The sequence below is a fragment of the Vombatus ursinus genome, unplaced genomic scaffold (assembly GCF_900497805.2).
Source record: "Vombatus ursinus unplaced genomic scaffold, bare-nosed wombat genome assembly UNPS02014818.1, whole genome shotgun sequence".
NCBI lineage: Eukaryota > Metazoa > Chordata > Mammalia > Diprotodontia > Vombatidae > Vombatus > Vombatus ursinus.
The window spans coordinates 47,804,019-47,821,933 of NW_020954596.1; the positions used below are offsets into that span (position 1 = coordinate 47,804,019).

Below are 17,915 nucleotides of genomic sequence, written 5' to 3' on the forward strand. Positions count from 1 at the left end.
TCCCCTGTTCCTTTTAAGATCCCTCCATTCTTACCAAATACAGCTCAAGAACCACTTTCCATATGAAACCTTTCAGGTCTTCTCTATGGGATCACCTCCATCTAGTCTTGTGGGTAATAGTTATTTGCCTAATCCCACCCCTATTCCTCAGAATGTGAGCTCCTTAAGGTCAGGCCGTAAGTGTTTTTGCATTTCTTTGTATTCCCAACATTTAGCATGCTGCCTGGCACATAGTAAATGCTTAATAAAACTTTGTTGACCTCCGCAGCTGCTAATAACCCACTGTGTGTATTTGCACGTACTTATATATGCCCACGTTGTCTCCCCTCACAGAATAAAATCTCTTTGAGGACAGGGATTTTTTCTCTTTTTGTCTTTGGATCTGCACAATGCTTGGCAGGTAGTAGGTACTTAATAAATGCTTGTTGATTGATTCACTAGAAGGTGGTGTTGGCCTTAGCAGAATTATAGAAGGCTAGCGGTGGGGCTAGAAGGAGGAAGATAATGAGTTCTATTTTAGATACACAGAGTTTGAGATGCCTGTGGCACATCCAAGTGGAAAAATCCATCAAGCAGCTAGTGTTGCAGAACTGGAGTTCAGGAGAGAGATTAGGGATAGAGGTATGTGTGCACGCGCGCGCGCGCGCGCGCGTGTGTCTGTGTGTCTGTGTCTGTGTCTGTGTGTGTGTCTGTGTCTGTGTGTGTGTATGCAGATGGCAGCAAGGATACATGTGAAAGATTTGGCCTCAGCTAGAACAAGGGTTGCTTTCTCACCAGAGACTGAATTGAAAGAAGAGAGAATCGGAGATAATGTCAAGGGTTAGCCTCTCCTGTTGCTGCTGGTGTGCGTGTGGTAAAGTCAATAATGGGGACATATAGGCAGGATGCCTTTTGCAGTCCCCTCCCCTTAATTCTAGTGCATTCCATCTGTTGATTATTTCTAATTCAGTCTGTATACATCTTGTTTGTACATAGTTATTTGCATGTTGTATTCCCCAATAGACTGTGAGCTCCTTGAGAGCCAGGATTATCTTTTGCCTTTCTTTAGATCCCCAATGCTTAACACACAGTATTTGCTTTTAAAATGCTACTTGACTAGGTATCTGAAAGGGTTGGTAGCTCCCACAAATATAGACTGTTGGCCTCTTAATGCTCTAGTGCTAATGACTTTATTCAGCAACCTACACAATAAAGCCTATGCACACATACATATGTATATATATGTACATATGTATATACATGTACATATGTAGGTGTCTATTTATATAGATTCCCATATGATTCCTGGAATCCCCTACCTGTCTACATGCTGGCACGCACACACACTCACACACACACACACACACACACACACACACACACACACAGAGCTTCTGGACCCAAAAAGCTGGGCCCTGACCTTATTTCTGTCTCTCTTCAAAACTCTGAACCCAGGCATGTGATTTGGACCATGTTCAGTCTGGGGAAAATCTGTCCTCTAATAAAATGGAGGGCTAGACTCCCTTCTCTTGGATGTGTCAGCTCATTAAACCTTGATCCTGGCATCCCAGGAACAAATTTACTTATACTTTAAGTTGTAATTCATGTCTAGAATCCTCCCAAAGGGAAGAATAGAAAGGTATTCAATGTCCAATATAATTGAGGTACAAAGCAGATGAAAGGCAGCATCACATAGCCACATGCAGCTTAGAACTCCCAAGCTCAAGAGTTCAGCCAGCATCAGGTTCACCAGTAGTTGGGATTATAGATGGGCCACCATGCTGGGCTACATTGCAAATGCATAAACTACTTTTGTGTATATCACAGCACTTAGTGCCGAGAGCGTAGTAGTTGTTCATTGAATACTCAATGATTTATTGAAGGGAAATGCACAAAAATGAAATTCAGTTCCATGTATTTATCTTCCATGAAGATGTTTATGACTCTTTCAGTAACTCTGACATTGTCTGTGATTTGTTCATCTTTCCAGATTCTGATAAATTAATATTAATGGCAGCCCTAAGGTTAGCCCAGAAAAGTCCATGTTTATTCTTCTCTTTGGGCCATTCCAAATAGGTTCTTTGTGCCATGAGAGCTTTTAGCTTATGATACCTGGTAGGAATGCTATACTGGGGAATTGGTTCCAGTAATATGAGAATTAAATTATTAGAACCTTCATGAAATAGTTTGTGGTGAGCAAAATACAGTTCATAATGACACCATTCACTCTGAACAAAGTTAGGGGACAAAATAAAGATAGATTTGTAGCTTTTCTCAATGCAGTTTATAATATTTTCAACAACACTCTTGCCAGGAATGAAGTGTCTCTCATGGAGACAAATCAATATGGATGTATCTTCTTTCTCTAGGTTTGGTATCAGCTCATTCTTTACCCAGAGAGAATCCCCTTCACTGTATGAAATAAAAGCATGAAATTGGATTGTTCTTTTGAGTTCTTCTAGGGGCACATTCCTAACTCTGTACTGGGTCTGTGTCCACTGAGCTATCATCCTCAGGTACCAGGGCAAATCAAAGCGGATGCAAAGAACTGCTATGACAACTGTCCAAATTAAACCAACTATCAGAATGACAGCAATCAATAGAGGTGTATTACAGGATATTTCTGGCAGATCAACATTCTCTAATGGAATTCCCTTTAGTTCTAGAGGATATTCACAGGTATATGCATCTGGCCATCCAATCATCAAGCCTTGGGATTTTTTTCCTAGGTTGATGAAGTTTCTTAAGTCACAGGTACATCTGAATGGGTTTCCTCCTGCTTTTAATGATTGTACTTCCTGACAAGTCTGGAAGAAATCAAGAGATGGACTAATAATGGAATTCATTTCAATATTCAGCACAGAAAGCCTTTGGAAATTGTCACACCCAGGAAGATCAGTTAGAGAATTAGATGCAATATTTAGCTCCCGTAAAGCTTTCAGATCTGCAATTTCTCTGGGGATAGTCCTAATGTCATTATTATGCAGATCAAGCACTTGGATACTCTTTGGTACGCATTTGAAAACAGAGTCAATAAATTTATTGGATGACAAATTCAAGGTAGTGAGGGTTTCTGGCCAGTAGCAATCTTTTCCATCAGCATACTGTAGTAGATTCTGGCTTAGATCTAGGTATACTAAGGATGTTTTGGTAGCAAAGGAACTCACTGTGGAAAGTATTTCTAATTTATTCCTTTGCAAAACAAAAGTTTTCAAATGTGGCAATTGAAGAGTGTTTACAAATAATTCATCTGTCAAGCTATTGTTGGCAAAATTCAAATGCTGAAATTTGGTGGGATAATTAGGAAAAATTATATGCGGCATCCCCGCACCTGAAATTGTCAAGTTTTCAATGTCCATGTGAGTTAAGAATAAGTAGATTATATCCTGTGGGAAGGAATATATCTTCACAGTCACATGCTCCACCTTTAAGGCTTTCATCAAGGTATTAGAGTAGTTAAATGGTTTAAATTTAAATTCACTTTGGGCACCAATGGTCAAATTTTGTATTTGTAATTGTTGGATTGATGAGTGCCAAATAAACTGCAATATTTGAAAGAACTCCTGCCAGGGTACATCTACATTCCTGAGTAACAGATGAGAAGTTTTAGAGCCTGTTGGACTCTCCAAAAGAGGATTCTTCTGACTTTCCTGGCTTGTAAATTGATCCATATTGATATTTGTCATTTCCAAGGTTTTCGAAGTGTGGATTCCATTGTGCAAAATAAACCTATAATCAGCATTCTCTGGAAGGACTATATGAAGTCTCTCAGTGTTTAAGAGGGGTAAGCTGCCTTCTTCATAGTAAGAAAGATGCTTTAAGCCCAGGAAGATAGTGCTTAGGGACAAATGAGCCACTGTCTGTAAATCTGATTTTCGTATCTGTGTCCCGCTCAATCCTAAAAATTCCAGTTGTGACATGCTGCCAAACTCCTGACAGATGGGAATATTGTTGAAGTCATTAAAAGAAAGATCTAAATGTTTGAGGGCCAGAAGTGAATAACAGGAAATATTCCTCAGGCAATTGTAAGATAAGTCTAAGTATTCTAATTCCTTGTTGAATTGGAAGATGCTCATATCCAGGTGTTGGATTCTGTTGTGAGAGAGAATTAAAACTTTTAGCTTAGAGAAAGGACTAAGGTCCAAGTTCTGAGGTTGACATGTGAATTTGTGGGATAGATCCATTGTGGTAGTTTTTGGTGACATATCCATCAGAACATTTTTAAGGTAATCCTGAGAACAGTCGGTAATTATTTCATTTGCTTCAGGCAGTAGCAGAGCCCCACACAGCACAGATAGAACAATACTATACAGAATGTAAATGTTTCTCATGATTCCCATTATTTTCTTCTAATTGCTATCACTGGTTCTCTCAAGTCACAGATGAATCAAAGCCTAGAAAAACAATTTATAACATTATTTGGCCATTTGGCTAATTAAATCTCATAGAAAGATAAAACACAAGAATAGATCCAGTTATCAAGTAGCTTCCACACTAACAGGGGACACATGTAAATCAATAAGTGGACATTAGATACATACAGAGCAGAAGGCAGGTAATTTTAGAGAAGAAAACTCATGTAACTTGGGGTTTGGGGACAGAGGTTAAGGAAAAATAGGGAAGGCCTCCTGCAGAAGATAGTGTTTGCGGTGAGTTGTAAATTAAGACCTCAATGTCAAGAGGTGGAGGAAAGGAGGCAGAGTATTCCAGGCATGAGGGACAGTCTGTGAGGCTGGTATAGATACTAACTTTTTCTCAAAGGAGAGAAAGTACTGAAGGATCATGGGAAGCAGGACCCACACAGCACTTAACATACTACCTGGCATATAGTAAAAGCTTAATAAATGCTAATTGACTGTCTAGTTAAAGGTTGAGTGACTGGTCCGTGGTCACAAAGTGAGTGGTATTAGAATACAGATCTTCCTGATTCCATGTCCAACATAAAATCATGCTGAAGGGCCCTAGGAGATCAAATGCCCAGGTGGAAGCATTGATTTTAGCAAACTTTGGCAATCTCTAAGGCTAGAGGGAAGATGCAGATTTTAAGATGAGGAGGAAAAGAAATGAAAAAGCTCCCATTGGATGACTTCAATATTTTTGGTAAAATAGGAGATGAGATTTGCTGAAAGTACAGGGAATTAAGGATGGAGTTGGAGGCAGCAGAAAACAAAAATATGGGAGATAATCACTGTAGGAAAATCAGATAAGGCAAAAATAAAGGGTGAATGAAAACATTGTTATGAAGCAATGTCACTGAAGCCAAATCAGTGAGCCAACTAGCATTTATTAAGCACCTACTATGTATCAGGCATTGTGCTTAGTTGCAAGACAGTTAGAATACAATTGTAGTGAATCAAGTGAAAAAGGGGTTGTACCCATGGTACTCACTGATCTACTATTCAGGAGCAGTAGCAGAGATGGCAGATCATCAGGTTAAATCCAGGGTTGGGAATTAGCTGGGCTAAACTAGCCAAAATGGAAATAATGGGAAAGATAAAAAGAGGTTCAGAAAATACAGTGATGAGGAAGAAGTTTGTTGTTTGTTTTTTTAAAGTAGATTATGGACAGGGATATCTCAGAATTCAAGATCTTGTAGGTTGCAAAGTTTGACATGTGGCCATTTTGGTGGACAGCAAAATTAAAGTAGACATAAAAGTTCTAGGAGTAGAGGAGTCATTTATTTAGTCAATAAAAATTTATTAAGCACCTACTACATGCCAGGCACTATGCTAAATACTGGAAATGTGACAAAAGGCAAAAGATAGTACAAGCTAAGAAGAAAGATAGTCTCTACTCTCAAGGAGCTCACAGCCTAATGGAGGAGATGACATGCAAATAACCATGTATACACAATATACAGACAAGATAAATCAAAGATAACAGAGGCACTAGCATTAACAAGGATTGGAAAAGGCTTCTTGTAGAAGGTAGGGTTTTAGCTGAGTCTTGAATGAAGGCAGGGGAAAGCCTCAGGGAACAGAAGGGCCAGGGTGAAGGAAGGATCTTCATTGTGAAGTTGTCAAGGATGGTGGGAACAGAGAATGGAGAGGAAACCAATTGCTAAAGTGATTGAAGAAAGTAAAGATCAATGGATGTTGAAGACAAGGATTGGAATCATCAGATGACATGAACTTCAAAGAAGGGGAGCTTCCTGAATGATGGCAGCAGAGGAACTGGTTGGTGAAAGTACCTTGGAAAAAGTTGTATTTACCATGGAGCCCTGATAGCCAGAGAGAAGAGTGTTGGACATAGTTAGACACATTCCCTGGACTTTAAGGAAACTGATTTCATAAAGTTCATCAAAAAGGTAGGTGTGATCCCATGTTCTAAGAATACAGCTCAAAAAGAAAGATTCTCAGAAAATGATGATTCAATTCTGATTGATACCAATGCAGTAAGGACACATTTCAATTGATCACAGGAAAGAGCACTCCATTTGTAGTCAGAGGATGTGGCTTCATTAAAATCCTACTCCTGACACTCCTAGCTCTGTGATTCTGGACAAGTCAATTAAATTCTTTGGGCCCTGGTTTCCTGATTCCAAATCCAACATTAAATCATGCTAAAGGGCCCAGATGGAAGTATAGATTATAGCAAACTTCTCCAATGTCTAAGGCCAAAAAATGAGGGGGTCGGACTATATGACTTCTCGAGCTCAAAATCTATGATCCTATGACCCAATGAAAAGGGGAAAGGCATTAAAGAAGACTGAAGTGGCTTCCTAGTCAGCTTTCCACTGAGCTCAGGTTAACAAGGGGGAAAAATGCTTAAGAATGAAAAGAGAGATCAAACCAGCACAGAGGATCATATGACCAGAGAAAAATGCAAATGAGTATCACAGAACCCTAAAATAATGAGGTGAGGCTGGAAAGAAAAAGGGAAAAGGACATAAAAATGGTTTTCAAAGCCAAGTTCAGGGTAAGAAGACAAACAGCAAAGATAGGTCCACTGTTTGGAACAGACGATATAAATTTAACAGGCTACAAAGACATAGTAAAACTATAGGTAAAAGTCACAAAAATTTGCCACGAACCAATATGACTTACAATGCCTTTAAGGATACAAGTTTGGAATGTCTCCACAGTGACTTCCTCAGAGACTATCTTCAGCTCAGTCTGGGCCCTCAGTCTTTGCTCTTCGTTCCATTCATTAATTTTTTTTAACCAACAGTTCATTGTTAAGGGGCTTCATCTTTCTCTAGAAAAGCCTGATTTGTGATGAAGGGACATCAACTTAACTGCTCTACCTAGAAGCTCCTGGAACATAAAGGAAAAGAGAAAATACAAAGTCTTCTTCATCCCAACTGGAGGAGCTGTGCTTACTTCAGTTTTCTGGAAGAGGGAGATGAGAGGAATTTGGCTTCTGGATTCTCATGCTCGAATTCTAACCAGTTACTTTTACAGTTACTGTCCCCCTTCCATGGCTCATATTAGATTTAAATGTTTTTCTATTGCTCTGTTCCTCTGAGGGGATGAACTGGACCAGCTTTAGACAATAAAAATGTTTTTAGAGAAAAAAAAATCTAAACTCACCTGAGAATTTCCTTAAACCAGAATTTGGGCAATTTCTAAGAAGGCAAAATTTACCTCCTTTTCCCTTCTCCCTTCCAGAATGTCATTGGATTCTTCCCAGTTCAGTCTTTGCAAATGTCTTTGGGGAGACTTCAGACTTGACACACTCAAATCAGCTATCAGCCTAGTTCTTCCCCCCCACCCCATGCATGAGCCACCAGTCAATTCAATTCAAACATTTATTAAACATCTATGTGCAAAGCATTGTGCTATGTGTTTGGGGTTGCAGAAACAAACAAACAAAAAAGAGTCGGTCTCCATTCTCCAGAAGCTTTCATTTTGCTTAGGATCATGCAACATACACAGACAATTCAACACCAGATAGTTTGAGGAGAGAGAGAGAGAGAGAGAGAGAGAGAGACAGAGAGAGAGAGACAGAGACAGAGAGAGAGAGAGAGAGAGAGAGAGAGAGAGAGAGAGAGAGAGAGAACTAACAGCTAGGGAGAACAGGAAAAAACTGTTGAATTGAAGCAGATTAGAGTTCAATTAGAGACCTCTGACCTGAGTCTTGAGGAAGTTAGGGAGTATAATAGGTAGAGGGGAGGGGAGAGTAAATTCCAGACATGGGGGAGGGGAGACAGGTTGTGCAAAGGAATGCAGACAGGAGATGGAGTGCTGAAAACTCAATTCAAAAAATACACAAACTGGGAACTGAAAACACCAACTAGATAAAATCTCTACTACCTCATCGGCAGCTTATTAGTTACAAACTTCAGCAATTCTTCTGATGACTTGGGGTTTCAGGTGCCCATTCTTTGGATTTAGCAAGCACATCCCAGCAGTAACCAAGCCAACCTACACTCACGTTCTTAGTCTCAATTTCCGTCAAGATGTATTTTGAACTTTTGTAATCTGAATTTTGAGCAAGGGAGTAACCTGATTAAAGTAGCATATTAGGAAGATTAATTTGGCAGCAGTGTGCAGAAAAAATTTTAAAAGGCAGAAGACAAAGAGCTGAGAGAACAATTTAATTCAATTCAACGCCATTTAGCAAATATTTATTAGTTGCCTATTATATGAGAAAGGTACTGTGCTAGGTGTTAGAGTTAGAAAATTAAATAATGTTTTAGACTTGAGTGGTAGCTATGAAAAAGGAATGAAAGTTAAAGTATGGTTTGTTTGGGTTTTTTTTTTCAGTCCAGGTATGATGGTTCATTCATCTGAGGTTCTGTTGCCTCTGGGATATTAAAAAAAATTTTTTTTTTGGTTGCACTTATATGCCTTAAAAGTCTTTGCTGGCCATTTGCCTTTACAGATTGTTTTAAATTGTCTCTCATTAGGCAGAATTAGTTTCTTTGCTTTATCATAAAAGATGCCTTATTCTGAGTATCAGAGTGCTTTGTTATCTAGAGGGCATTATTATTGTTAGGTTTTCTATAATAGGAGATGCTGTAAAAACATCAATCATGAAGATGTTATGGTATCCATCAACATTTATTATTGAGCATCTACAATGTGTAGAATATTGTAGATTTCAAAGGTCTTTGCCAGTATGGAAATGTGACATTTACAGAAAATTGTTCTAAGCATGAATTAAGGAATCTTGTGGCATAATGTATGGAGTTGTTCATTTGTGTCTGACTTTGTGACCCCATTTGGGGTTTTCTTGGCAGAGATACTGGCATGGTTTGCCATGTCCTTCTCCAGCTCATTTTACAGATAAGGAAACTGAGGCAAGCAGGGTTAAGTCACTTGCCCAGAGTCACAAAGATACTAAGTGTCTGAGGTCACATTGGACACCAGGCCTGGTGCTTTATCCACTGCACCACCTAGCTGTCCTATAGTGTATGGAGAGATGGTCTCAAAAATGAGGAAGATTTGAAGTCCTGCCTCTTACACATATTGGCTGTGTAACCCTGGGCAAGTCACTTAACCCCTGAGGGTTCTAGACAACTCTTATAAATTACAGAGGAGGTGACAACTTGCATTGGTAGGGGGGTTTCCTCACCAGGAGTTCCATATACCCATGAAATCACAGGTCCAGCCCCTATCCCTAATATGGATGAACATAAAGAGAGACAAAATGGCATAGTGGAGGAAGGGCTATCCCTGGAATCTATGGGCTCAACTCCTGCCTTTGATACACATTGACTACATGACCATGGACAAGTCACTTAATATCTCAGTGATCTCTCTAAATCTATAATTTACAGAGGAATTGTCAGTGTGTATTAGGAGGAGATTCCTAGGTAGGAATTTCCTCTAAGATGAAATCACCTGTGTGGACCAAAATAAGTAAATGAAAATGAACATAAAACATAGGTAGTGAATAAGCCTCTCGAAGACATTCAATTTGAGTACTTTATGCACTCCCAAGAACCAGATGCTTAAGAGCCAAATGTCTGCCCCTGGTTAAATATCAGTAATCTTTCACAAAACTATAGTTAATTTCCTATTTTGATGGGTTTAAAATTTAGCAGTACCTGTATCAGAGTCATCATTTTAAAAGTATCAGGTTTTCCTCTCTTTAAAAAAAAATACAGCACAAAGACATAATATTAATCGGGTCAAATGACAACAGTTAAGCTCCAAACTTCAAAAAGCTGCATTAAACAGACATTGATAATAGGTTTTGAATTAAGAGCAGGAAAAGTAAGAGAAGAAAGGGTACCAGTAAAACTGACCACCAATGCTTAAACTCAGACTTAATTTTTAGAAAATAATACAATATCTTTATTTAATTTAAATTTTTATTTAATTTAAGACTTAATCAGTTTCTAATTCAAGGCCATATCAATCTAGAATTCTTTTTTAAAAAATCCTCAGTGCAATAATCCCATTTACTACTCCTAGAACAATATGAGAAAAAATTTATAAATACTAAAATCTAATTTAAAAACTCACTTTTCTTCTCTCTTTGAGTAGAGCCAATATTACGCATTTTGGAAAGATCTGAGCAGCTCAAGATCTTTATTCTGTGTCAGGGTTTCTTAATCTATTTCTGTGCCATGGATCCCTTTGACATTCTGGTGAAGCTTAATACAACTGTAGTTTACTGTCTACATTCATAACTAAAATAAATGCTCAATTTCAGTTAGAGGTTAGTGAAAATAATCCCCATCCAAGTTCATAGCCCCCCTGAAATTTATCCAATGACCCCCTTGGGACTTTGTGGACTCCAGGTTAAGAACTACATAAGTAGACAAATAAATAAAATGAAGGATTCTTACCTTTAAGTTTGCAACTGTCTCAACAGAAGCAGCAGATGCAGATGAGAAAACAAGACCAGTTTGCTCCAGTACAAAAGTCTATCAAGAGTTATAATGAAATCTTGGCCCTCAGGGGAGAGGAAGCCAACTACTGATCATTTGCAGTATTATGCGTAATGCACGTATTGAATTCTTGAACTTCAGTTTTATCGTCTCTTTTAGTAAGTGTTTTAAGCAGTCAGAATGGGTGGGGCAGCTGAGCATGTGGCCAAGTAGGAATAGAATCTTAAAATGACCCTGGCCAGGTCAAAGGATTGGGCATTATAAGTAATAATAATAAACAGTTTTAAGGGATTACAAGAAGAAAACACAAACCAGAGAAGGACATTTATTTATTTCTTGGATCAAGAATTTGAATATTTTTACTTAGGTAACATGAGATGCTAATTCCTTGTATAGAAAGAAGAAAAATAAACTCTATAGACAAAGATGAGAAGTAACAGTCAGTTTGCTGTGGACTAGTTCTCTGAGGGAGGGTAATTACATTCAGGGTTTGGTGTCAAAAATACATGTTTTAGGCCAGCTCATGAGTTTCAAACAACTTTTTAAAAATCCCCTCTGTTGGGGTTTTTTAAAAACATCACTTTCACTTCCCAACCCTCTCCTCTACACACACACTCACACCACAATCCTCCCCTCCTTGCAACAAATAGAAACAGGTAAGCAAAATCTTACTATCTTATCATCGATCATGTCTGATATATATGCAATGTTCTCCATTTGTAGTCCACCACTTCTCTACTGAAAGGGGTGAGGAGAAGGGAATGTACTTTATCATCAGTCCCTTGGAATCAAGATTAATCATCCCACTCATCGGAATTCTAATGCCTTTAGCACTATTTTCCTTTGCATTTGTAGTCATTGTTTATAATGTTTTCTGAGTCTTGCTTTCTCCATTCTGCATCAGTTTAAATGAGCCTTATTAAGTTGCTCAGAATTTCACCTATTTGTTGTTTCTTATGGCACAAAGTTATTCCACAACATTCATAAAGCAGTATTTGTTCAGTCATTCGCCAAATGATTGGCACCTACTTAGTCTACCATTTTTTTAGCCAGCACAAAAAAATGGCAGCTCACTATCCTTTGACTTCTCTGAACTCAGCCAAATTCAGTCTATTTTACCCTAACAATCAAGGTTAATTAATTAATTAATCTACTCAGCAAACAAAACAGAAACTGAAAGAGTTGGGTGTAGGCAAAAGCAGAGTTATTCTGTGTAATTATTTTACAGTTTTTTCTGTTTAACCTCAGTTGGCCAGGAAATTATTATAGGCATGAATAACGTTTGACTTAATGTCACCCCAGGTATTGTACCTTGATCTAGTATCCCAACAAGTAGATGACATTTTGCTGTACTCCCCTCCTCACTTGCTTGAGCTTAGACCTCTAGAATCTTAAGAGTTGGAAATGATCTCAAAAGTTATGTTGTACAATCTCGACCTAAAATATGAATCAGTCTCTACAACATCACTAACAATTGGTCACGCAGACTTAGCTTAAATCATCTCTAGTGACAGGGACCTCACTACTTTCTGTTCCATGTTTGGATAGCTGTAATTATTGGAGCTTTCCCATAAGTTCTTCACTGTACAATAATAGTGGTGAAGCTCTATTCATTTACCTATTTATTTACCTATTCATTATTCCTAAGGTGTGAACCTTAGGAATGTGAAAACTTTAATTTTTTTTTTAAAAAAATCTTTATTTTGTGTTCCTTATTCTTCCTCTTTCAATTAATCATCAACCTTTTAGTAAGCGCTTACAATGTTTCAGGCACAGTGGTACGGCTCGGCATTGAGGGCTATAAAGATAAAAATGCTCTCAAATGAGATGTTATTTGTAAAGGGCTAAATACTGTGCCTGGAACACTTAATAAGGTCCCTTCCCTCCTTCTTAGTCAAGGAAGATACATTCCATTGGAGGAAACAATGCATGCACATAGAAGTAAATACAAAATGTGTGCTAATTTGGGAGGAGGAAGGTACTGGCATTAAGGGAATCAGGAAAGGCTTAACAGGACTGTGATATTTGAGCAGAGCTTTGAAGGAAGCTAGAGGTGGAATTTCTAAGAGGTGGAACTGAAGGGGGAGCATGTTCAGGGATAAGGAAAAACCTGTTTAAAGGCATGGAGATGACAAATGGAATCTCATGTGTGAGAAAAACAAAAAGGCCAATTTGACTGGACCATAGAAAGTGTGAAAGAAGTTTGCGGGTAGTAAGTCTTGGGAAGGGCTTTAAACGTCAAACAGAAGAATGTGTATTTTTTTCCAGGTGGCAACAGGGAGCCATTGGGACTTGTTGAGAAGGGAGTGACATGGCCAAACCTGTGGTTTAGGAACATCCTTGGGTAGCTGTATAGAGGGTGACTTAGAGAGGGGAGAAATGAGATAGGGTGACTGATTTGTTCTTTTTTTTATTAATTTATTTTGATTTATCAATAATCACTTCCATATGCTTTTGAGTTTAAAATTTTTCTCCCCCTTCTTCCCCACCACCCTCCCCAAGACGGCACACAATCTGATATAGGCTATACCTTTATATTCATATGAAACATATTTTCACATTAGTGATGTTGTAAGTAAAAATTAAAACCAATAGGAGGAACCATCAGAAAGAGGGAAAAAAACTCAACAGAAGAGAAAAAAAATAGTAATTCAACTTCCATAGTTCTTTCTTTGGATATGGATAGCATTTTCCATCACAAGGCCTCTGGAGATGTCTTAGATCCTTGTATTGCTGGGCAGGGTTAAGTTTATCAATCTTAGTCATCACACAATGTGGCTGTTACTGTGTACAACGTTCTCTTGGTTCTGCTCACTAGAGTGACTGATTTGGAAACTAATGTAGGCGGTCCAGGTGAGAAGTGATCATTGCCTGAATTACAATGATAAATGCAATGTTATGAAAGAAACGTGGAGACAGAATTGATAATATTCAGAAACTAATTAGATAAGTAAAGAGAGGGAGAGGAAGGACCTAAGGAAGATACAGAGATTAAAAAACCTGGGTGACTAGAAGGATGGTGGTGTCAACAGAATTAAGGCAATTCAGAAGAGGAGGTTTTGGGGAAGGATATTGAGTTCTGCTTTTGACAGATTGAGTTTCAGTTTGAAACTCCATTTGAACAACTGAGGCAAATTCAGTCTGAAATGTCCAGTAGGAAGTTGGGACTGGAGCTCAGGAAGGAATCTTGGGTTGTAGATATAGATCTGGGAGTTATCTATATAAAAATGATAATTGAACCTATGGGAGCTGATGAGATCACCAACTGACAAAATATAGAATAAAAAGAGAATTTGGCTGATGACAGAGCCTTGGGGACACTTAAGGTGAGTGAGGCATGGATAAAGGTCCAGCAAAGCAGACTTGGAAGCATCATGCAGTCAGGAAGGAGGAAAACCAAGGAGGGAAGTCACAAAAACTAATCGGAGGAGAGAGAACCAGGAGGGGAGGGTAGCTAACAGTGTCAAATACAGCAGAGAGGTCAAGGAGGACAAAGATTGAGAAAGACCATCAGATTGAGCAATTAAGAAACTGTTGGTAACTTTAGAGAGAGAAGTTTCAGTTGCTTTGGAAGTCAGATTTTTAAGAGTGAGGAGTGAGAGGACAGGTGATGGAAGCAGTGAGTGAAGTCAGCTTTTTCTAGTTTAGCTGTGAAAGAGAAGAGAGATGGAAGATGGTAGCTTGTTGGAGAGAAGGATGGTAGGCTCTACTAAGTTTGGGTTTTTGTTTTTAAGGATAAGGCAACCTGGGCATGTTTGTGGCCGATAAGGAAGGAGTCAGTAGATAGGAAGAGATTAAAGATTAGAGAGAGGGAAAAAATTATGGGGGCGATCTACCAGAAGAGATGGGAGACAATGAGATCAAGGGTGCAAATAGAAAAACTGGTCTAGGGAAGGGCTACTCCTTCATCAGAGACTGAAGTAAAGGGGGAGATGGCAAAAGATGATGTCAAAGGGTTTTAAGATGTAGAGAAGAGAAGAAGAAGGAGTTCCAGAAAGAAGCCTTTTATTTTCTTACTAACGTTTGAGGTGAAATCCACTGCTTAAGGGGAGGGGCAGGGGCAGGGGCAGGGGAAGTTTGAGAAGAGGAGAGAAACTTTGGAATTTTAGGAGAATTTAATAAAGAAATAATTAGGGAGAAGTATGAGGACCCAGTTGAGATTAGATAATAATTAATTAGTGGATAATAATAATTAGTGGTCCCAGTCAGTACCCAGTTTCATGACTTCCTTCAGTACTATTCAGCAGCGTGTGAATAGGAGCGGAGGGGGCAGACAGTGGGAATATATGAGGGTTGGAGTTTGTAAAGATGTGTGAGAAGACACCTCTAAGACGTGAAGCTGAAACAATTTGAGGGTAGAGTTCAGTGTAATGTTCAACTGGTTAACCATGGAATTGAGATTGGGAAAATCAGAGGTGTTAGCCTCAAGGAGCACCAGGAAGTAGAGGGGCTATAGATCACAGTTAGGACTAAGAATAGAGTTAGAAGAGATGAGAAGGAGAAAGAGATAGGGGAAGAGAGAATGGTACAAGGTTATAGTCAGAGAAACTGGGATTTCTAGATTATGGACACGGATCATTTGTAGGTACTGCTGATCAATATATCTTTATCTGGTCAAGGTGCAAGAAGTAGGTCATGGAAGTTGAGAAGATGAATGAAGTGGGAGGCCAGGGTGTTTGTAGGATCATCAAAAAATGCATGTTGAAATCCCCTAGTTTTTTTTTCCAATTCACTTATTTATTTTTAGTTTTCAACATTTACTTCTACAATATTTTGAGTTCCCCAAATTTTCTCCCCATCCTTCCCCTTCTCCCACCCCATGACAGCCTGCATTCTGATTCCCCCTTCACCCTATCTGTTCTCCCTTCTATTACTGCCCCCCACCGCCTTCTCTTATCCTCTTCCCCTTCTATTTTCCTGTAGAGTAAGATAGATTTCTATACCCCTTTGCCTGTGTATCTTATTTCCTAGTTGCATGCAGAAACAATTTCTAACATTCGTTCCTAAAACTTTGAGTCCCAAATTCCCTCCCCTCCTCTGTCCCCACCACCCACATTGAGAAGGCAAGCAATTTGACATAGGGTATGTATGTGCAGTCATGCAAAACACTTCCATAACAATCATGTTGTGAAAGACTATATTTCCCTCCATCCTATCCTGGCACCCATTTATTCTATTCTCTCTTTTGTCCCTGTCTCCCCTCAAAAGGGTTTGCTTCTGATTACCCCCCTCCCCCAATCTATCCTCTCTTCTATCACCCTTCCCTCTCTTATCCCCTTCCCCCCTACTTTCCTGGAGGGTAAGATAGATTTCCATACCCAATTGGGTATGTATGCTATTCCCTCCTTCAGCCAAATGCGATAAGAGTAAAGTTCACTCTTTCCTTCTCACTTCCCCCCTCTTCCCCTTCACTGTAAAAGCTTTTTTTTGTCTCTTTAATGTGAGATAATTTACCCCATTCTACCTCTCCCTTTCTCCTTCTCCCAGTACATTCCTCTCTCACCCCTTAATTTTCTTTTTTAGACATCATCCCTTCATATTCAACTAACCCTGTGTCCTCTGTCTATATATATATTCCTTCCAACTACCCTAATACTGAGAAAGGTCTTATAGTTACAAATATCATCTTTCCATGTAGGAATATAAACAATTCAACTTTAATAAGTCCCTTATGATTTCTCTTTCCTGTTTACCTTCTCATGCTTGTCTTGAGTCTTGTATTTGAAAGTCAATTTTTCTATTTAGCTCTGGCTTCTCAAGCCTCTATGTCATTGAATATCAATTTTTCCCCCTCATTGATTACACTCAGTTTTTCTAGGTAGGTGATTCTTGGTTTTAATCTTAGCTCCTTTGACCACCAGAATATCATATTCCAAGCCCTCTGATCTCTCATTGTGGAAGCTGCTAAATCTTGTGTTATCCTAATTGTGTTTTTCACAATACTTGAATTATTTCTTTCTGGCTGTTTGCAATATTTTCTCCTTGACCTGGGAATTGTGGAATTTGGCTACAATGTTCCTGGGAGTTTTCCTTTTGGGATCTCTTTCAGGAGGTGATCAGTGAATTCTTCCAATTTCTATTTTACCCTCTGGTTCTAGGAACATCAGGGCAGTTTTCCTTGATAATTTCTTGAAAGATGACATCTACGCTCTTTTTTTGATCATTGCTTTCAGGTGGTCCAATAATTTTTAAATTATCTCTCCTGGATCTGTTTTATAGGTCAGTTGTTTTTCCAATGAGATAGTTCACATTGTCTTCTATTTTTTCATTCTTTTGATTTTGTTTTATAATTTCTTGATTTCTCATAGAGTCATTAGCTTCCTTTTGCTCCACTCTAATTTTTAAGGAATTATTTTCCTCAGTGAACTTTTGAACCTCCTTTTCCAATTGACCAATTCTGCTTTTAAAGGCATTCTTATCCTCCTTGGCTTTTTAGACCTCTTTTGCCATTTGGTCTAGTCTATTTTTTAAGGTATTATTTTCTTCAGTATTTTTTGGGTCTCCTTTAGCAAGCTGTTCATTTGTTTTTCATGTTTTTCTTGCATCATTCTCATTTCTCTTCCAATTTTTCCTCTACTTCTTTTACTTGCTTTTCAAGATCCTTTTTGAGCTCTTCCATGGCCTGAAACCAATTCATATTTTTCCTGGGGGCTTTGGATGTAGGAGCTTTGACTTTGTTGTCTTCTTCTGGTTGTATGTTTTGATCTTCCTTATCACCAAAGTAAGATTCTATAGTCTGAGTTTTTTTCCTCTGTTTGTTCATCTTCCCAGCCAATTATTTGACTTTTTAACTCTTTGTTAAGGTGGGCTCTGCTTCCAGTGTGGAGGGTGTACTGTCCCAAGATTCAGGGGTTTTGTGCAGCTGTTTTCAGAGACACTTCTAGGGACCTATAAGTTTTCAGTTCTTCCAAGGTGATATGATCTAAGGAGAATTTATTCCTCTCCTGGCCTGTGCTCTGGTCTGTGAGTGACCACAAGCACTCTTTTCTGCCCTGGAAATGAGAGGAGGGCTCCTTCTCCACTGCTGCCACAAGCTCTGCTATGCCAGTGCTCCTCCTCGCCCCAGGACTGTCACCCAGGACTGGGACCCAGATCCAGGTATGGGTAAAGCAAAAGAATCGTGCCTCAGCACCAGCAAAGAGATCCCTGCAAC

The 17,915-nt window shown here is 38.9% G+C and overlaps 1 protein-coding gene and 1 long non-coding RNA gene across 6 annotated transcripts in view; one reads left to right on the forward strand and one right to left on the reverse strand.

Annotated features, from left to right (window-relative positions):
- Positions 1–1,015: 1,015 nt before the first annotated feature.
- TLR10 (toll like receptor 10) lies at positions 1,016–10,937 on the reverse strand. Of its 5 annotated transcripts, none has more exons than XM_027836211.1 (3): positions 10,721–10,936; positions 7,026–7,235; positions 1,016–4,373 (listed from the first exon to the last, which is right to left on the reverse strand). In XM_027836211.1, the coding sequence occupies exon 3, from the start codon at positions 4,317–4,319 to the stop codon at positions 1,917–1,919; it is 2,403 nt and encodes an 800-aa protein (XP_027692012.1). In that variant the 5' UTR covers positions 4,320–4,373; positions 7,026–7,235; positions 10,721–10,936; the 3' UTR covers positions 1,016–1,916. The 5 variants fall into 5 exon arrangements, with proteins under 5 accessions (XP_027692012.1, XP_027692015.1, XP_027692013.1 ...); XM_027836214.1 differs by having other exon boundaries at positions 1,016–4,071; positions 10,721–10,925; XM_027836212.1 differs by lacking the exon at positions 7,026–7,235 and having other exon boundaries at positions 10,721–10,937.
- Positions 10,938–11,360: 423 nt separating this feature from the next.
- The window catches only part of LOC114023562, a 39,066-nt gene continuing 32,511 nt past the window's right edge, over positions 11,361–17,915 (forward strand). The window contains exon 1 of the long non-coding RNA XR_003566816.1: positions 11,361–11,418. This is a non-coding gene — a long non-coding RNA (uncharacterized LOC114023562). The remainder of the gene's footprint in view (positions 11,419–17,915) is intronic.

What these genes read in the sequence shown, in the direction of transcription:
- TLR10 (XM_027836212.1), bottom strand. Translation starts at nt 4,319, where the DNA reads ATGGGAATCATGAGAAACATTTACATTCTGTATAGTATTGTTCTATCT.